The sequence below is a fragment of the Callospermophilus lateralis genome, chromosome 4, assembly GCF_048772815.1.
Source record: "Callospermophilus lateralis isolate mCalLat2 chromosome 4, mCalLat2.hap1, whole genome shotgun sequence".
Lineage (NCBI taxonomy): Eukaryota > Metazoa > Chordata > Mammalia > Rodentia > Sciuridae > Callospermophilus > Callospermophilus lateralis.
This window is the reverse complement of record NC_135308.1, coordinates 7,991,822-8,010,556: the sequence shown is the minus strand read 5'-3', so window position 1 is coordinate 8,010,556 and position 18,735 is coordinate 7,991,822. Positions and strand designations below refer to the sequence as shown.

The window sequence follows — 18,735 nt, the reverse complement described above, 5'->3', positions numbered from 1 at the left end:
ATGTTAGGTAAGCATTCTACCATTAAACTACACTCCAAACCTAATTTTATGTAACATTTTAAACTTCCTACATTTCAACTACAATCTGTCACATCAAGTCAGGTGTGGAATCTTCTATTTTCAGCATCCTGGAAATGCTCAAAAAGGTTCAGAATTTGGGGCCTTTCAGATTATAGACTTTCAGATTTGGAATTTTCAACCTGTATTATTTAACTATTATTAATTATTCCAGTATAATAATGGTAATGCAAAACAAAGAACAAAGCAAAATAACCAAAAGCCCTTTGGTAGTGGGTGTGACAGCTGGCTAAACTTTATTTATAATTAGATTTTTTAAAATATATTTTTAGTTGTACACAGGCACAATACCTTTATTTTATTTACTTTTACATGGTACTGAGGATGGAACCCAGTGCCTCACACATGCTAGGCAAGTGTTCTACCACCGAGACGCAACTCCAGCCCCAACTCCAGTAAATATCTATCTTATACTATCTGGCTGTTTCATACCAGATTCTGAATTCAGGGGAAATTCAAAACATGTGATTCCTATTACTTATAACTTACTTGATTATATTCTAGTAACTAACTATATACTCAGACAACCCAAAGTTTTCATTTTATCAAATATCAGTATCCAAGTAGTATTTTTCTTAAAGTTTATTCCTTCTTATTGCTATACCAATAATGTAATAAAGGCATTAACATGAAAATATTTATATCCAAAATAAAAAAACCATAAACTCTATGTTAGCATTCTATGGTAATTTTTGTTTAGATAGCTTTGCTAATAATTTATCAGTTTATTTAGCAACCTGCTAGATTTTGGTGCTATAACTTGACAAAATTTATGTTTACTGCAATTTGATGATCTGCTATTAACTATGCAATTTTATACATTTGATCATACCTATTTTATCTTTTTATCTTCTAAGTCCCTCTGACTCATTTTCACAACTATATCCAAAAGCAGTAACTGAGCTACACAATCAATGTAGTACTTTTTAAAGGACCAGGTTGAAGAATCACCTAAACCTCCAAGCGCGCAGGTAGTCCTCTGCCCGCCACTCTGACATAATTAGAATGGACGGGCTCCCTGGGGAAGAGCCTCTTTATGAAATTAAAACATACCACGTGTGATTCTCCAGGGGAGCAGATTCTATTTGAACAGAATTATTAGCCTCACTCAAGTCATTTCACAGCAGAGAGAACAAGCAAGTCTATTGTGCATACCATAATTATACTGTGCATGACTTCCTTCAATTAAAATCTCTATTTAAATTAGCATCCATATCGCTGTACAGAAATTTAAAGTCATTATCTAATATGGCCTAATGATGCCTTCCACTAACAAGGACTTAGCTGGAAAATGACTTCATATTTGTCAAAGAAATTACTGGCATAGGCCCTCCCCTCATTAGCATTAACAATGTGTCTTGCAAGAGAAACGGATATATGGACATCCTCACGTAACTTAGCATGTATTCTAAGAGCCAGTCTGCACACCCACTACAAAGTACTCTAAACCTCCCAAGAAGCACTGAGTGTTCTTTGCTCATATTAGATACTCAATTACTTAGTAAACTTGACTAAACTGATATATAGTCTTAAAAAAAAACAAAGAGATTTTAATGACTTTACTAAGCAGTTGTTGAGATCAACATCTCAGACATTCTTCTCATTAGACTGGCAGCTGTAACCTGCACACCACCTCGTGATCATTAGAACAGAGCAGGAAGGAGAGGGCAACATCCTACTTTTACTGTAAAACAAGAGAAAACCCTGCTTATCTGTGTCCTCTGTGGCTATTACTTCTGTCTGCTGAAGAGTCTCCCTCACATGCACTTAAGAACAGGTCATCTCACAGAACATGGAAGAAATCTGTCCAGGTGAATTAAGATCTTGAAATGGAGATCTCTAAATGCATGCAATCTTCAGAGAGTTCTAGTCCTAAAATCTGACACCTGATAACAAAGAAAGGTAAGAGAAACTCCAACTTACTGTATTATCACTGGAAGTGATCATGCATGAACATAGACACACACCCCACACGTGGGACAGAAAGCAGGAGCTAAAGAAAAAAAATTGGATTAAGTGGTCCCAGGATTGTACTGAAGAGTACCATTTACAATAAGGACTTCTTTCTTTTTTGAGGTTTCAATGTTGGTGTTTGAAGTGGTACCTCTGAAGAGACACAGCTCACTCTACTAGTCTCTTCAAAGAACTGTAGGAACACTAAAGCACTTTCCGCTGCCACACTGTGGGCAGTCACCACCAACAAGAGATAACGGGGGGAGCCTTTGTTCTGTTTGTGTTTTTTTAAGAGGAAGAGGGAATTTGATTAAATTGAAAGTTTTAGCTTTCCTCTACCAAAATAAATTGCTGATATTATTTTTGGCTTCTTTTAACTCATTCACTCACTTGTTCATTCAGCCATTCATTTTTGCCTTTAAAAATTACTCCATAAGCATAGTCAACCTTTTCTGAGTCACCCATTTGGGCTTTTACTAGAAAAAGGCATTCATATACACACAATATTATACAAACCATCTACAAATTACTCAGTGACAATGTAAAGAAATACAAGAGAAAAAAATACACTAAATTCAAGAAAGCAGTTAACTGTGGTGCTGAGGGAAAGGTTAAAATTGGAAGGCAGATCTCAAGTTTTAAATTGTATGATTTAGGGGCTGAGGATGTGGCTGAAGCGGTAGCGCTCTCGCCTGGCATGCGTGTGGCCTGGGTTCGATCCTCAGCACCACATACAAACAAAGATGTTGTGTCTGCCGAAAAATAAAAAATAAATATTAAAATTCTCTCTCTCTCTCTCTCTCTCTCTCTCTCTCTCTCTCTCTCTAAAAAATAAATAAATAAATAAATTGTATGATTTATTAAACTCAATCACAGGAACACAAATGTTTCATTTTTTTTGTTTGTTTAAAAAAAAAAAAGTTAGCTGTACTAGTAACCCTTAAAATTGTGCTCAAGTTTTTAAAAACCTTACAAGGAAGTCCTACTCAACAGAAACGTAACTAGACTCTAGTTTAGCAGAACCAGCGCTTCCAAACCAGTAGCCAAGGGCTGAAGCTGGCAAAACTTGTTTTGTTTGGAAAGCACAATGTTTTGTTTTGCTTTTTCATTGTAACTTGAATGCCTGGAGGCAGGACATGCACTCTCCAATTAGCCAGAGGTACTACCATTATCCTTATGGTAAATGACAGTTCTTTAAAAAACAGGCCAAAGAAGATGGAACCCTCATCCACTAGGGGGGAAGGGGACTGAAGAGTGCAGGATTTTTGGAATACGTTTCGGCAGTTCCTCAAACATTAAGCATAGAGTTTCCATATGACCCGGCAATTCCATGCCTAGGCAGCAATTCCATGTCTAGATATCTACTGAAGACAATGTGGAAACACATCCACACAAAGACTTGTACATAAGCAGCACTATTCATAAAGCCAAGAAAAGTGGAAACGACCCAAATATCCATCAGCTGATGAATGGATAAGCAAAATGGAATACAGTGGGATATTATGCTGCCATTTAAAAAAAAAAAAAAGTACTGATGTTACAACAAGAATAAACCTCAAAACATCATGTTAAATAAAACAAGCCAATCACAGACCATATAGCATATGACTTCAGCTATGGGAAATGTCCAAAACAGGCAAATCTCAGATCTGTACAAGACAGAAAGTAGATTAATAAAATGATAAAAATTACATAAGCAAGGCTGGTCCTGATGGCACATACCTGTAATCCAAGCTACTTAGGGGGCTGAGGCAGGAAGATCAAAGTCTCAGGCCAGCATGGGCAACTTAGGTAGACCCTTAAACAGGGCTCAGTGCTGGAGTACTTGCCTGGCCTGTGTGACACCCTGAGTTCAATCCCTGCACTGGGCCCCACATTCACACACACAAAGACATAAAAGTAGATAATGGCACTGATTGCACAACTTGGTCAATATAATAGAAACCACTGAATTGTTCACTTTAAAGGGATGAACTATATGGTATATATATGTGTGTGTGTATATATATCAATGAAAACTTTTAAAATAAACAAACCAAAATATTGGCTCTTACAAGTTGCAAATTAGATAAAATTCCTAAAGTAATCCCTATACTATATTGAGGGCAATTAATTCAGGGCAAGAAGGTTAATTCCAAAGATATTTCATTGCACTACTACTATATATAGTGTGGCTGTGTATGAGAAAATAAATACAACATGTGTGTGTCCAGGACTGATCACAAAATAAAATAAAAAGTGCTCAGTGGTCAAATTGTGGTCTGAGGATTCCTGAGGGACCCCCTGAGTTTTCCAGAAGGTCTAGAGATCAAAACTATTGTCATAATAACACTAAGGTGATTTGCTTTTTTCACTGCTTTGACATTTGCCCCAGTGGTATAAAAATAACAGATCAGCACCTTGGGCACAATGATACCAACAGAAGGTAGGCACTTATTTTTTTTATCACCCTGCATCCACAAAAAAAAAAAAAAAAAAAAAAAAGCTTTTTTTTGGTTTTTCACATGCAAGAATGTCCTCCATGAAGCAGTAAAAATTATTCATATTATTCAGCCTCAGTCCTTGAGTACACCTTTTCAGTATTTTGAGTCATGGGCCAGGAAGAGGTCTAAAGCACTTTGGGTGCATATCAAAGCATAAATACTGCCCAAGCTGGGAGTTAAACTAGGCCTTCTTCTGCCCAAGACCAGGCTTACTTGAAACAACTGGCAGGTCCACGGGGAAATGCGCTCTATTTTCCTAACTCACCCACATGTCAGCTTTTACAACACGAGGGACTCACAAAGCAAAAGCAGCTGCTCTCCATGAGAAAACATCTTAATTTGCCCAGGAAGCAAGAGGCAGAAGATAATATTGTGCCTAAGAAACCATTTTGCCCTCTGATGGTGACAAACACAAGTATTACTATTTTCTTGTAGAATAAAATGTTAACATAATATATGATCCAAATAAAATAAGCCTAAAATTTATTTTAGTCATTTAAAAAGGGATTGTTCCACAGCATGCTATTATTATAACTAGTTACATAAGACACTTATAATAATGTGCTCCCCAATGTTCAAAATTACACATTGAGAATCTGACTTGTAAAAAAAAATCTAAGAATAACCAGGTTTGGTGGCTTATACCTATAATCCCAGCTACTAAGGAGGCTGAGGCAGGAGGATCACAAGTTTGAAACCAGTTTGGGCAACCCAGCAAGATTCTGACTCAAAATAAAAGTGCTCAGTGGTAGAGCACTTGCCTAGCATGCACGAGATCCTGGGTTCCATCCCTATTACCACAAAAAAATAATAATAATTTAAAAAAATTTTTTTTTTAAAAATGGGGATGTGGCTCAGTGTTAAAGCACTTGCCTCGCACATGGCTCTAGTCAAGCCCTCACACTGCAAAAAAAAAATTAAAAAGACCTTTTAAAAAATTTAAAACTAGATAATAAATTAGCCATCTATTAGCCCTAAAAAACAATTTGTAGGGGCTTGGGTTTTAGCTCAGTGGTAGAGTGCTTGCCTAGCATGTGTGAGGCACTGGGTTCGATTCTCAGCACCACAAATAAATAAATAAAATAAACGTCCATTGACAACTAAAAAAAATTTTTTAAATTTTGTAAATATGGTTTACCAATGAAGATCTAGAAAACCCCCAAGGAATCAATCTAGAAAACTATATTGAGGGCAACTGATTCAGGGCAAGAAAGTTCATTTTGAAGATATTTAATTGTACTAGTATTATAGGTAGTATGGCTATGCATGAGAAAATAAATACAACGTGTCAGTGTGTGTCCAGGACTGATCCCAAGAAGTACAGGCAGATCTCGTGGATACAGGACTCTGCCACTAAAGTAGGATGTGTCAAAGCGGAGCTGTGGAACCGGAAGAGCTCATCATGAATCTTTTCCAAGTCTGATAAAAGGTCCCTCTGTTCCTACCCTATGTTCAAAAGAAATGTTTTGACCTGGTTTCCCAAATTAGAAGATACTAAAAGGGGAAAGCCTGGATTACACAGATTAATATTTCATTCACTGAAAACATAAACCTAGGGGGTAGGCCTGTCCGTCTCTTGTAGAGATGGCAAACTTGTTCTTAAGTACACAATCAACAGAGGGCAAATTCAATAATATTTCTGTCCTTGCAAAGCTGAACTTTTTCTAGAACTAGGAAATTTCATGATAGGCATATATACTTAAACACTGAATTGAAATATATTTTGGTTTTTTAAAAATTTACTACCTTTGTTAAGTTATATTGATAACTGAAGATCACATGGCCTACAATTAAACACAGGCCATAGCAATAATAAAAGTAATACTAAGAATAACAACTGGGGCTGGGGATGTGGCTCAAGTGGTAGTGCACTTGCCTGGCATGCACGAGGCACTGGGTTCTATCCTCAGCACCACATAAAAATAAAATAAAGATATTGTGTCCACCTAAAACTAAAAAAATAAATATTTAGAAAAAAAAAAAAAGAATAACAGCTAACCTTCCCATAGGGTTCCCATGCACCGGCACTTTTTATATAGAGTGCTCTATCACTGAGCTACATCCTCAGTCCCCATGTTTTATTTTGAGAAAGGGTCTTGCTGAATTGCTGAGGCTAGTCCTGAACTTAAAGATGTTCCTGCCTTGGCCTCCCAAGTGGCTGGGATCACAAGCATGGACCATCACACCTGACCCATGAGAGAAATTCTACCTCACTCAATCCTCATAACAACCTATAACCAGGTTCTACTATAACCCCTACTTTACAAATGAGCAAACAGAAGCAGAGGGAAGTAAGAAGTTCGCCACGGTTACATGTGTTAGGAGGTAGGGCTGAGATTCAATCCAGGACGCCTGGTCCCAAAGTCAGTGTTCTTAATTTTGTTGGGCTTCTACTATCAATTTTAATTTTCTCAGTTTCAAAATTCTTCTTTTTCAAAATGGTTCTGAAATTCCATACACAGCACAGCAAAACTGTTTCCCAAATCTCCATGATTAAGCTGTTAAATGAGATGGTTTACCTATTGATTTAACCATGGCTCCTGTTGGTTTTCATAAACAAAAGGTCAAATCATTATGAAATTTACAAAAGTTAAGAAAAAATTGATCAGAAAAAAATAAACCATTGTTTTAAAATTCACATTGTTCAATTTCAAAGCATAACTTGAATTGTAAAGTACATATATAACTAGCATCTTACAGTAATAGAATTGGACCATAAAGCAATAATATTATAGCTTTTAAAGGAAAAAATATTAAATTGAGCCCACCCTGACTAGTGATTTTAAGTGATTCAATCACTTTCATACTCATTTCAAATCTCTAAATTGCTGGTTATAAATATAGTCCCTAAAAAGTCATTATTCATTTTCCAGATTAGTTGGCACTCCACAGCAAGATGGTAATTAATGTCCTATCATTAATTAATAAAAATTAAACTTTTAGGGCTGGGGATATAGCTCAGTTGGCACAGTGCTTGCCTTGCATGCTCAAGGCCCTGGGTTTGATCCCCAGCACCACAAAATAATAAATAAATAAATAAAGTTATGTCCATCTATAATTAAAAAATATTTTTTTTTAAAAATTAAACTTTTGGGCTGGGGATGCGGCTCAAGCGGTAGCGTGCTCACCTGGCATGCGTGTGGCCCAGGTTCGATCCTCAGCACCACATACAAAAAACAAAAAGTTGTTGTGTCTGCCGAAAAACTAAAAAATAAAATATTAAAAAAATTAAACTTTTAATGTGTGTTTTTTTCTATTTTTCCCCAAATTTAATGAAATTAACATATGCCACTGAACCATTACACTCCAAAATTTGTTTTCTTTAAACCTTGATATTACACTTTAAAAAGAAAAAAGAAAGCACTTCTCATAAAGTGGTCTTGTGCCATGCTAGTAGTGTTGTTTCTTTATGAGGGTGTCTATTACAGGAACGTGTCCAGTTTATGAAAACTCATCAAGTTATATACTTCTCCATATATGTATTAAATACTCTAATAAAAAGTTTCTTTTTAAAATATTTTTTAAATATTTTATTATTGATGAGAACTTTATTCTCTTATATGCATTGCTGAAAATCAAACCCAGGGCCTCATACATGCTAAGCAAGTGCTCTACACTGAGCCACAACCCCAGCACCAAAAGTTGCTTTTTAAATATTCTTTACTTAACTTTACCCCAAACCATTACATACTATCCTTTTTGGAAATTGTCAATTTAAAAAGTTCTCTTTTTTCCTAATCTAAGAAAGCAAACTATAGCACTGAGTAATTTTCAGCATATGGAAGAGGAAAATAAAACGGGGCCTGGGGGTATGGCTCAGTGATAGAGCATCTACCCAGCATGTATGCCTGGGTTCAATTCCCAGCAGTGGAAAAAAAAAAAATTAACCTCTTATCCAAAAAAAGAGCCATCTAAGGCAGTCTACAGAATCAAAAAGTTTTATTTAATTCTTTCACAAATGTCTTGAGATTTGAAGATCGCCAAGGGAAAGGAAACATACTTTTTTTTAGCTTCTGCGTGCTCATTTTACTCACAAGAACCTTGTCAGGTAGGTATTACTACACACTGTGGCAGATGACGGCAGTTTCCAAAGATGGGCACAACAATACCTACCTCATTCCAGATGCTTTTCTTATAATACACAGTGACTGTCTTCTACTGAAAAATGGATGTTTCCTCTTCTCTAAACTGTATAGAATTTTACACCAGCTTTGAGCAAGAAAATGTTGCCTAAGTGACCTGTGAGACTCCCAAGTTGGGACACACAGGCCAAGGTGCTTCCTCCTGGCTTGGTCTCTCTCAGGATGCCTGCCTTGGCACCTGCCACAGGCTGTGAGTGCATGTCCTGCACACAGCCCCAGAGACACCTCTGGCTAAAAGGCAGCATCAACTACCAGGCCTGGTTACAGAGCCTTTTCCAGGTGATTCCAACCCCCACCTTCAAGCCTTCCAGTGAGAGCCCACAGGGTGTGAGACAGGACAAGCCATCCCCTGACAGGACCCCTGACCCACAGTAACCATGGGACAATAAATAATTATGGCTGTATTAAGCCACTACATTTGAAATAATTTGTTAGACAGCAATAAACAGCTAACACACTTCATAAATAAAGAGCACTGGTAGATAACTGTGCCAGCAAGAAGCTGACTTCAAGTCAGTCAATAAATAAAACCCACACTTGCTACCAGAGGGTACTGCTTCCAGATTTGCTGAGTTGCCCACATTTCTCAATGTAAGCAAAAGTTTCCACATGGAGCATTCTGAGAGCAGCAGACATCCCCCAAAATAAATGTCACCCAGAGCAACAGCTCATCCCATCCACAGCCTTGAGATCCCAGCATCATTTTTGACATAACTTCCCTTCACACCCTAATGACAGCATATCCCATAGTCCTCATAGCTGGAGATACTTAAATACCTCACACTGATAATAATACATACTTATACACACTTTATAAAGCACTTTGCCAGTCGCTAATCAACTTGATCTTTGGGGGAAACCTCTCTGTGAGACAGATAAGGCAGGCATCAAACAGAAGAGGTTAAAAAAGTTGAAAATAACAAAGAACAACACAGCTGAGGGAGGATTTGACTCAAAGGATTTGACTCAGATTTTCTGACTCCACATCCAGTGCTCTTTCAACCCAACTCAAAAGGAACTCTGTGGAGGGCCACACACGACCCTGCCTGTGGTGCTTATGGAGAATCCTCTGTGCGCACGGCATCACCCAGCCAGTCTCTCCACAAAATGTCCTTCCTACCTGGACCCACTCTCCACCTTGCCAATCAACCATCTTTCCACCCCACTCAACCACAACACTGAAACCCGGTCAGAGGCAGAATCGTACAGACAAGAGTACGGGCTAAATTTCTTTGTCTGCCTTCCAGGTTTTCAGTAATCTGATCCCAGTTTAGTGGATCAAATTAATTTCCCTCCATTTATTAAGAAAACCCAAATTAATCTCTTCATTCCTTCTCCAACTCACTTTCTTCCTCTCCCTCATCAAGATCTGGGGTTGCCGCCTGAGGGCTCACCCCTGTCTCTGACAGTCTCTTGTCTCAAAGACTTAAAATCAACTGCAGAACCGGAACAAACCTGGAATAACAACGCCATTATGGCCCACAAGCCTTTAGAGAGGCATCCCTGGGCCGAAGACCGCCCTCGCCAAGGGAGCACTGAGCGGGGACAGACAGTGATTGCCTGGGCAGCAGTGAACGGCACCCTCACTGAGTGAAGGTCTGACAGCCTTCCCACCCACCTGCTTCTTCCTTTCTGACTTCCCCAACCCTTCCCAGCCAGTGCTTCCAGAAGCCTTCCTCGACTGCTCCAGAACCCTGTCTTCCTACAGAAGCAATTCTGCCTGTGACACACATCCCGGCACTCATCACCCCTGCACAGACTGTGACCCCTCCACCCGAGCAGACTCCTGAAGACAGCAATATCTCCACAGTGAGCACTCCAAGTTCCTTCAAGTGAACTCAACTCGGTCATTAAAAATCCACTGAACATAACATTGCTTCTTAACTTACCGGGCATCTCCTTTGGAAAGATTTGTATTTACAGGATTAAGAATAATCTTGTTTGCATCAACATCCACCACACATTTGGTATGCAAATCAATTTCTGCAAATTAAAACAAAAAAGATAAATAGGCATTTTTAAGAGTAATTTATTTTGGAAGAGCATTTAACAAAAATTCAAAACTCTTAGTGAGTTTAAAAAATATATCCTATCACTCTTTCATGATAAAAACATTCAACAAACTAGAAATAGAAGAGAAATTTCTCAGCCTATTAGAAAGTATCTATGAAAACCCACCACTAATACCACACCCACTGGTGTGGAACTGAACAGCTGAATGTCAATATCAAGAACAAGACAAGGATGTTTACTACCAACTTCTATGCAACACAGTACTAGAAATTCTAGTCAGGGGAGTTAGGTAAGAAAAATAAAAGGCAACCAGACTGGAAGGGAAGAAGTAAAACCATCTTTATTGCAATTATTTGATCTTATATGTAGAAAATCCTAAAGAATCCATGAAAAAACTATTCGAATAAATACATTCTGCAAGGCCACTGGATACAAAGATAAAATATAAAAATCAATTGTGTTTCTATACACCAGCAATGAAAAAACTGGAAATGAAATTAAAAATACAATTTCATTTATAATACCATCAAAAATACTAAAAGGAATCAATTTAAAAGAAATGCAAGAATTATACACTGAAATTCCAAAACCTTGTTGATAAAAATTAAAAATTTAAATAAATGAACAGAAATCTTATGTTCATGAATTAAAAGACTTCATACTGTTTAGATGGCAATACTCTCCAAATCTATAAGATTCAAGGCAGGGGCTGGGACTACATACAGCTCAGAGATAAGAGGACATACTTAGCATGCACGAGGCCCCAGGTTCAACACCCAGCATCTCACACATGCGTGTGTACACACAGACTTAAGGAAATCCTCATCAGAATCCTAGCTTGCTTTTTTATAAAAACCAACAAGTCAAGCTGGGGTGCACTTTAGTGGTGGAGCACTTACCTAGCATGTGTGAGGCCCTGGATTCAGTCCCCACCACGGAGGGGGAAAGAAAAGGAAGAAATGAAGGAAAGAAACAAACACAGGTAGGCAAAAGATCCAGAGCAGCATAAACATTCTTGACAAAGAAAAAAAACACTCCACTATATCAAAATACTACAAAACTACAGTAACCAAGACAATGTGGTCCTACTACAAGGGTAAATATATGCATCAGTGGGACAGAACTGCAAGTCCAGTTTTCTGACAAGGGTGACAAGGCAGAACAAAGGAGAAAGTACACTTTTGCTGGGACAACTGGATATCCACATACTGAAGAATGAAAGTAGAATCCTATCTCACTTCACACTCATGAACTAACTATAGTGGAGGAAGGACAAGAAAAATCCAAATGGATGAAAATCTAACTGCAAGAGCTAAAACTATAAAACTCCTAAAAGAAAACATAAACATAAATCCATATGACCTTGGGTTAAGTGTAAGTAGTTTCTCACAACAATAAAAGCACAAGCAACAGAAAGAAAAAAAAATGGAACTCATCAAGATTTAAGATTTTTGTGCTTCAAAGACACTATCAAAAAAGAAAAAGACATCTAGGTTGGCTCCACAGTTTAGCTATTGTGAATTGTGCTGCTATAAACACTGATGTGGCTGTGTCCCTGTAGTATGCTGTTTTTAAGGGCTTTGGGTATAGTCCAAGGAGAGAGATAGCTGAATCAAATGGTGGTTCCATACCCAGTTTTCCAAGGAATCTCTATATTGCTTTCCAAATTGGCTGCACCACTTTGAAGTCCCACCAGCAATGTATGAGTGTACCTTTTCCCCCACATCCTCACCAACACTTATTGTTGTTTGTCTTCATAATAGCTACCATTCTGACTGGCGTGAGATGATACCTTAGAGTAGTTTTGATTTGCATTTATCTGATTGCTAGAGATGATGAGCCTTTTTTCATATATTTGTTGATTGATTGTATATCCTCTTCTGAGAAGTGTCTGTTCAGGTCCTTAGCTCATTTGTTGATTGGGTTATTTGTTTTTTTTCGGGTGAGATGTCTTTCAGTGGATGAATGGATTTTAAAAAAAATGGGGCATATATACACAATGGAATTTTACTCAGCATTAAAAAAGAACAAAATCATGGCATTTTCAGGTAAATGGATGGTGTTGGAGAAGATCATGCTAAGTGAAGTTAGCCAATCCCAAAAAAACAAATACTGAATGTTTTCCCTGATATAAGGAGGCTGACTCATAGTGGGGTAGGGAGGGAGAGCATGGGAGGAATAGATGAATTCTAGATAGGGAAGAGGGGTGGGAGGGAAAGGGAGGGGGCAGGGGATTAGCAAGGATGATGGAATGTGATTGACATCATTATCCAAAGTACATGTATGAAGACTTGAAAAAAAAAAAAGAAAAAGACAATACATAGAATATAAAAACTTTTTATAAATCATATAGCTAATAAGGGACTTGCACCAGAATAAAGAATTCTGAATAATGAAAAGACTATTAGAAATAGTCAAATTTTTAAATTGGCAAAGAAATAGAATAGACATATTTCAAAAAAATACAAAAATGCCCAATAAACACAAGAAAAGATGCCTGACATCATCAGATGTTGGAAATACAAGCTAAAATCACAATGAAATACCACTTCGCACCCCCTAGGATAACTATAATCAAAAAGCAGGTAATAAAGGATGTGGAGAAATTAGAACCCTAGTGCATTACCATAGGAACATAAGGATGCAGTCACTTGGGAAAAGTGTGGCTAGATTCCATATGACCCAGCATTTTCACTCCTAGATATATATATCCAAAAAAAATGACAACATATGTCCACACAAAATCTTACACACAAATGTTTCCAACAGCATTTTTTAGATAAACAGAAAAAGTTGAAACAATACAAATGTCCACCAAGTAATGAAAGGACAGATGTGATGAGTCCAAAGAATGGAACATTATTCAGCAATCAACATGAAGGGAGCACCTTTAAAAGGGATCACACTAAGTTAAAAAGCCACTCACAAAAGGCCAAAGAGAGTGAGGTTCCATTTAGTTTAAATGTCCCAAATAGGAAATCTAGGGAGGCAGAAGAGAGATCCCTGGTTTGTTAGCGCAGAGCTTATCGCTCCTAGGTGCGTTTTTCTTTTGAGGGTAATGAAAGTGTTCTAAAATTGATCGTGGGCTGGGGATGTGGCTCAAACGGTAGCGCGCTCGTCTGGCATGTGTGGGGCACTGGGTTCGATCCTCAGCATTACATAAAATAAAGATGGTGTGTCCACCGAAAAACTAAAAAATGAATATTAAAAAATTTTAAAAATAAATAAAATTTAAAAAAATAAAATTGATCGTGCTGGTAGATGTACAACTGTGAGCTTACAGATCATGAATTGGGAACAATGTTAGAGATGTGAATTTTATCTCAATACTGCTGTGTTAGAAAAGACTGAATGTTTACATTCCCATAATTTTATACTCTTATATTTGCACCAAGTATCAAACTGTTTCTGTTCATCTCATCTCCACTGCCAAAAGATAAGCTTCAAAGAAAGGAGCTGTACGATGTTGGAGTCATTAGTATTTTCCAAGAACCTTGGCCAAATATCAATGTCATATTCATTAGAAAGTGTTTCTACTGTCACAAGGGTAATTTTTAAAAATTCCTTTTAACTTACATAACAAATGCAAAACAAAACAAAAACATTCCTCTTTCTGGCCCCAACTAACTTTTCTAATATTAGTTATTTTATTACCAAATATATATTATTTGAGAAATGCAAAAAGGTCACTGTTTTTTTGTTGTTGTTGTTTTGGTTTGGTTTGGTTTTTTTGGCCAACACATTTTCAGGCAAAGAGAGTCTAAAGAAAAACTTGAGCTGTTTTACCTAGGTTAAAAAAAAAAAAAAAAGGCTCCTAAAAGGGGACAATGTTCTGCCACGATCAGCTAGCCTTAAATCCTATGAGTAATGCTTTGTGTTTAAGTCACCTCTACCCCTGACAGAAAAGCTTCAGCAGCGGTACAGCAGCGGTGCAGCAAACTTTCAAACCTGCAATTTCGTCCTTGCTTCCTTAGGCCCAGAGCTCGAGAAAGTGTGCAATCATCCTGATTTGTTAATACCTCTGACCATACTGTATTAGGTGGCCTCTTACAGGCAAATCTACATTATACACAAATGTATCATCAACTGTCCGGAAATTCTGTGACTCAGAATCTACCATCTCACCACCCACCACAAAGTTAGACGATAGTTTCTTGCAAGAGAGTTTGGTCTCAACAGAGGAGCTGCACGTTTAGATTCATAAAAATACATGCCTGAAGAAACTGGGTGTTCATCAAAGCTTCTCCTACAATAGTGCATTACCTTCATTTCAAAGGATCTTGAACTGAGAAGGGATCCAAGCTTTTCCTTCAATATCTTTCCTAACAGCTCCTCTCTCTTCCACACCACTGCTTGCCACTTACATCAAGTACCACAAATAATTAAGGCACCAACTTCTGAATAACTCTATGTAATACAAAGAATCACCTATTACTAATACATCTAACCTAAACTCACTTTGTCCTAACATGGCAATGCTTACAAATACCCTTGCATCTAACACCCATCACCGATGGCTTTAAGTATATAAACAACTCTCTTCACTTCTTTACTAGCTTAGGGTTTAACAAAATTCTCACCCCTACTCTGTTAATTGGCAGACAGCTATTGAGAAGGCTTTTCAAAAGATTGTTTAGAACATGTAGGGGTAGGCCATTTAGGATGCATACCCAGGCAAATAAAGTGAGATGTGTAGAGAGTTTAAGGAACAGATATATGAAAAGAATTTTAATATAAAACACTACAGCTAGTGTAACCCACAAATGAGATTAGCTGGTTGAATTAAATTATATTGCTATACAATTCTAAATATAACAGTCCAGTCAAAACTTTTTACTCTATAATCCCTACAAAGCAATTCACTAATTAAATAACATAGTTAAAAAGTCTTAAAATCTTAAAAAAAGCAAAATACACACACCCCTACCAAAAATCCAAAAGATAAAAAAATAAACATCTTCCTCTTAGTTTGGAATAATACTTAGATTAAAAAGATATGAACCTCGCTGCTATGCACTGTCTTTGTAAAAACAGAAAAATAGCACTACAGTACACCCATGTTCTTAGCAGCGCTATTCAAAATTTCCAAAGGCGGCTGCAACCCAAAATCCACTGCTGAATGAACGATCAGAATGGGGTAAACACACATATGGGAACAGTGTTCAACCTTCAAAAGTAAAGAAATTCTGGGACAATTCTACCATATGGATGAAGCACAAAGAAACAAGGCTAAGGGAAATAAGCCAGTCACAAGAGGAACAATGCTCCATGATTCCATGTACAGAGGCACCCAGCACAGTCAGATCACAAACAGTAGAATGGGGGTGCCAGTGGGGGAAAATAAAGAAGTCAGGTATATGCAAAATCAAGGGTCAGATATATGAAAAGCATTTTAATATAAATAGTTTCTAATGACTGTGGAGTTAGTGTTTTGCAAGGTGAAAAAAGTTTGGGCGTGGACGGTGGTGATGGTAACACAATAACGTAAATAAACTTAATGCCACTAAACTGTACACTTAAAAATGGCTAAAACTATAAATGTTATGTGTACTTTGCCACAATTTTTAAAAGCATAAAAACTTATTATTATAATAAGTAACACAGGACACATTTATTCATAGTGAAGCTTAAAGTAATGAGATCGGAATTTAATTAATATTGTGTCTGAAAACTAATTAAATACCAGAGTCATCTTAAGTAGTACTATAAGCTTATTTTATAACCATTCAAGCTTTATAGTACTCAAAACCATTAATGTGAACAGTCCAAAGAAAAACAGAAAGGTAGGCTAACTTACTAACATCAAAGGGCCATACTCCTACCCCCAAAGAGGATGCCTTTCCAGTCGAATTTTTCTTGATAAATATTAAAATAACCAACAGCTGACAACTTGGTTTATTCCGCTTGCATATTAGTCACACTGTAAAAGTGAGCAATAATTTGAAACAAGTCTTTCTTCACCATACAAATCACCTATGGCTCCCACCCCAATGACCTCATAGTAAAACCTGGGCAAGGCCTGGGAGACTCCCCTTATATAACTCATGTTCCATCTGGGGAAATGCCGCATTCACAGACTGGACAAAATAAATGTGTTGCCCATTTAGTAAACTGCTTTTATGATTCTCAAAAAAAATCAATAATAAGTGCCAAAACAAACCTATTATCCAGAAAGGAAGGTATACCTTCCTTTACCTATCAGTCGTGTTCCTAATAGTTACTTATAACTTACTCTTAAAGTCACTAGGGTCAATTTAATTCTATGAGGTGCAGACCTAAAATTCCAGCAACTCAGGAGGCTAAGGCAGGAGAATCAGGCCAGCCTCAGCAACTTAGGGAGACTGAGTCTCAAGATAAAATTTTAAAAGAAACTGGGGATATAGCTCCGTGGTAAACCTCCCCTGGGTTCAATCCTCAATGCCATAAAAAAATAAATAAATAAATAAGGAACATAATAAATTATTTATAAAACTTGCTCTTTTATTAAAGAAGTTTGCATGCCATATAGGATCCTATTTTCAAGTCACTTAAAGTATTCACTTAATGTGTACTTTTATATGTGTACACATGTTCACACAAGTAAAGTACTCACTAATATTTCATGTACAAAGATCTTATTTTACCAATTAGAATGCAATACTTACAATGGCAGAATAGGGAATATGGTTTATTTATACTTCTTTATGTGCAGTTGCTTTAGACACCTCTTTTTATTGCAGTCTGCTGACCCAGGGGAAGGAAAAAAAAAGCAGGTGATGCCATGTAAGTAAAAAGCATATTGAACTTGGAAGGCTGAGGCAGGAGGATCAAAAGTTCAAGATCTGCCCAGGCAACTTAGCAAGACCTCATCTCAAAATAAAAAAAAAGAGATGGGGATGCAGCTCAGTGGTAGAGCACCCCTGGGTTCAATCCCAGTATGGCAATAATAATAATAATAATAATAAATTAATTAAAATTTAAATTTAAAAAACCAAACTGGCCTCGCACGCGCTAGGCAAGCTCTGTACTGCTAAGCCACAACCCAGCACAACCCTTTATATTTTTACCAGTGAACATGGTATGTATTCAATAAATAGTAAAATAAAAACTGAACTCTAAAAATGGCTAATGCAAAGGTAGAAGGAATGAAGAAAGACACAGGATTGGGTGCCAGATAGCAGAGGAGAGGTTACAGTGTGAAAATAATTATAATTATCTTACATGGCCCCAAACACAAAATGTGCACACTCAAAAAACTAATCAATCTAGAGGACTAGGAAATAGTTATTTAGAAACTTGTAAGACAAGGCTGAAGATGTAGCTCAGTGGTAGAGAATTTGTCTAGCATATACAAGGTGATGGGTTTGATCCCCAGCTCCACAAAAAAAGTAAACTAAAAATGAAAACTTAAAAGAATCAGAACTGCCAAAAAAAAAAAAGAAAAAGAAAACCAAAGTCAGAGGACTCATACTCCCAGACATCAAAACTTTAACTAGACAACAACAGTAACCAAGACAATGTGGCACTATTACAAAGACAGAAAGATAGATATAGAGACTAATGAAATGGAAGTGAGAGTCTAGAACTATAACTTGGAAATATGAGTCACATTTTGGACAAGGGTGCCAAGACACTCCAATGGAGGGAAGAACAGACTTTTTAACAAATGGTACTGGGACAACTGGATATCCACGTGCAAAAGAATGAAGGTGGTCTCCTACCTCACACCACACTCAAAAATTAACTCCACATTCAAAAATTAACTCCAAACAGATCAAAGACCCAAATTTAAAAGCTAAAACTATAAAATTCTTACAAGAAAACATAGTGTAAGTACACATGACCTTGGGTTAAGTATGGCTTCTTGGGTATAACACCAAAAGAATAAGCAACAAACAGTAATTTGGACTTTGTCAAAATTAAACATTTTGTGCTTCAAAGAGTAAAAAGATGATCAACCAACTAGAGAAAATGTTTACAAATCACATATCTGATAAAGGAATGGTATCCAGAATATATAAACAGTTCTTACAACTCAATAGTAAAAAGGTGCTAGGTAATGAACCCAGAGCCTTGTGCATGCTAAG

General features: G+C 37.1%; 1 protein-coding gene across 1 annotated transcript in view; it reads right to left on the bottom strand.

The window, feature by feature from the left end:
• The window catches only part of Kif13b (kinesin family member 13B), a 160,742-nt gene that overhangs the window by 133,915 nt on the left and 8,092 nt on the right, over window positions 1–18,735 (bottom strand). The window contains exon 2 of the mRNA XM_076853515.1: window positions 10,546–10,639. Within this exon, the coding sequence (XP_076709630.1) occupies window positions 10,546–10,639 (94 nt within the window). The remainder of the gene's footprint in view (window positions 1–10,545; window positions 10,640–18,735) is intronic.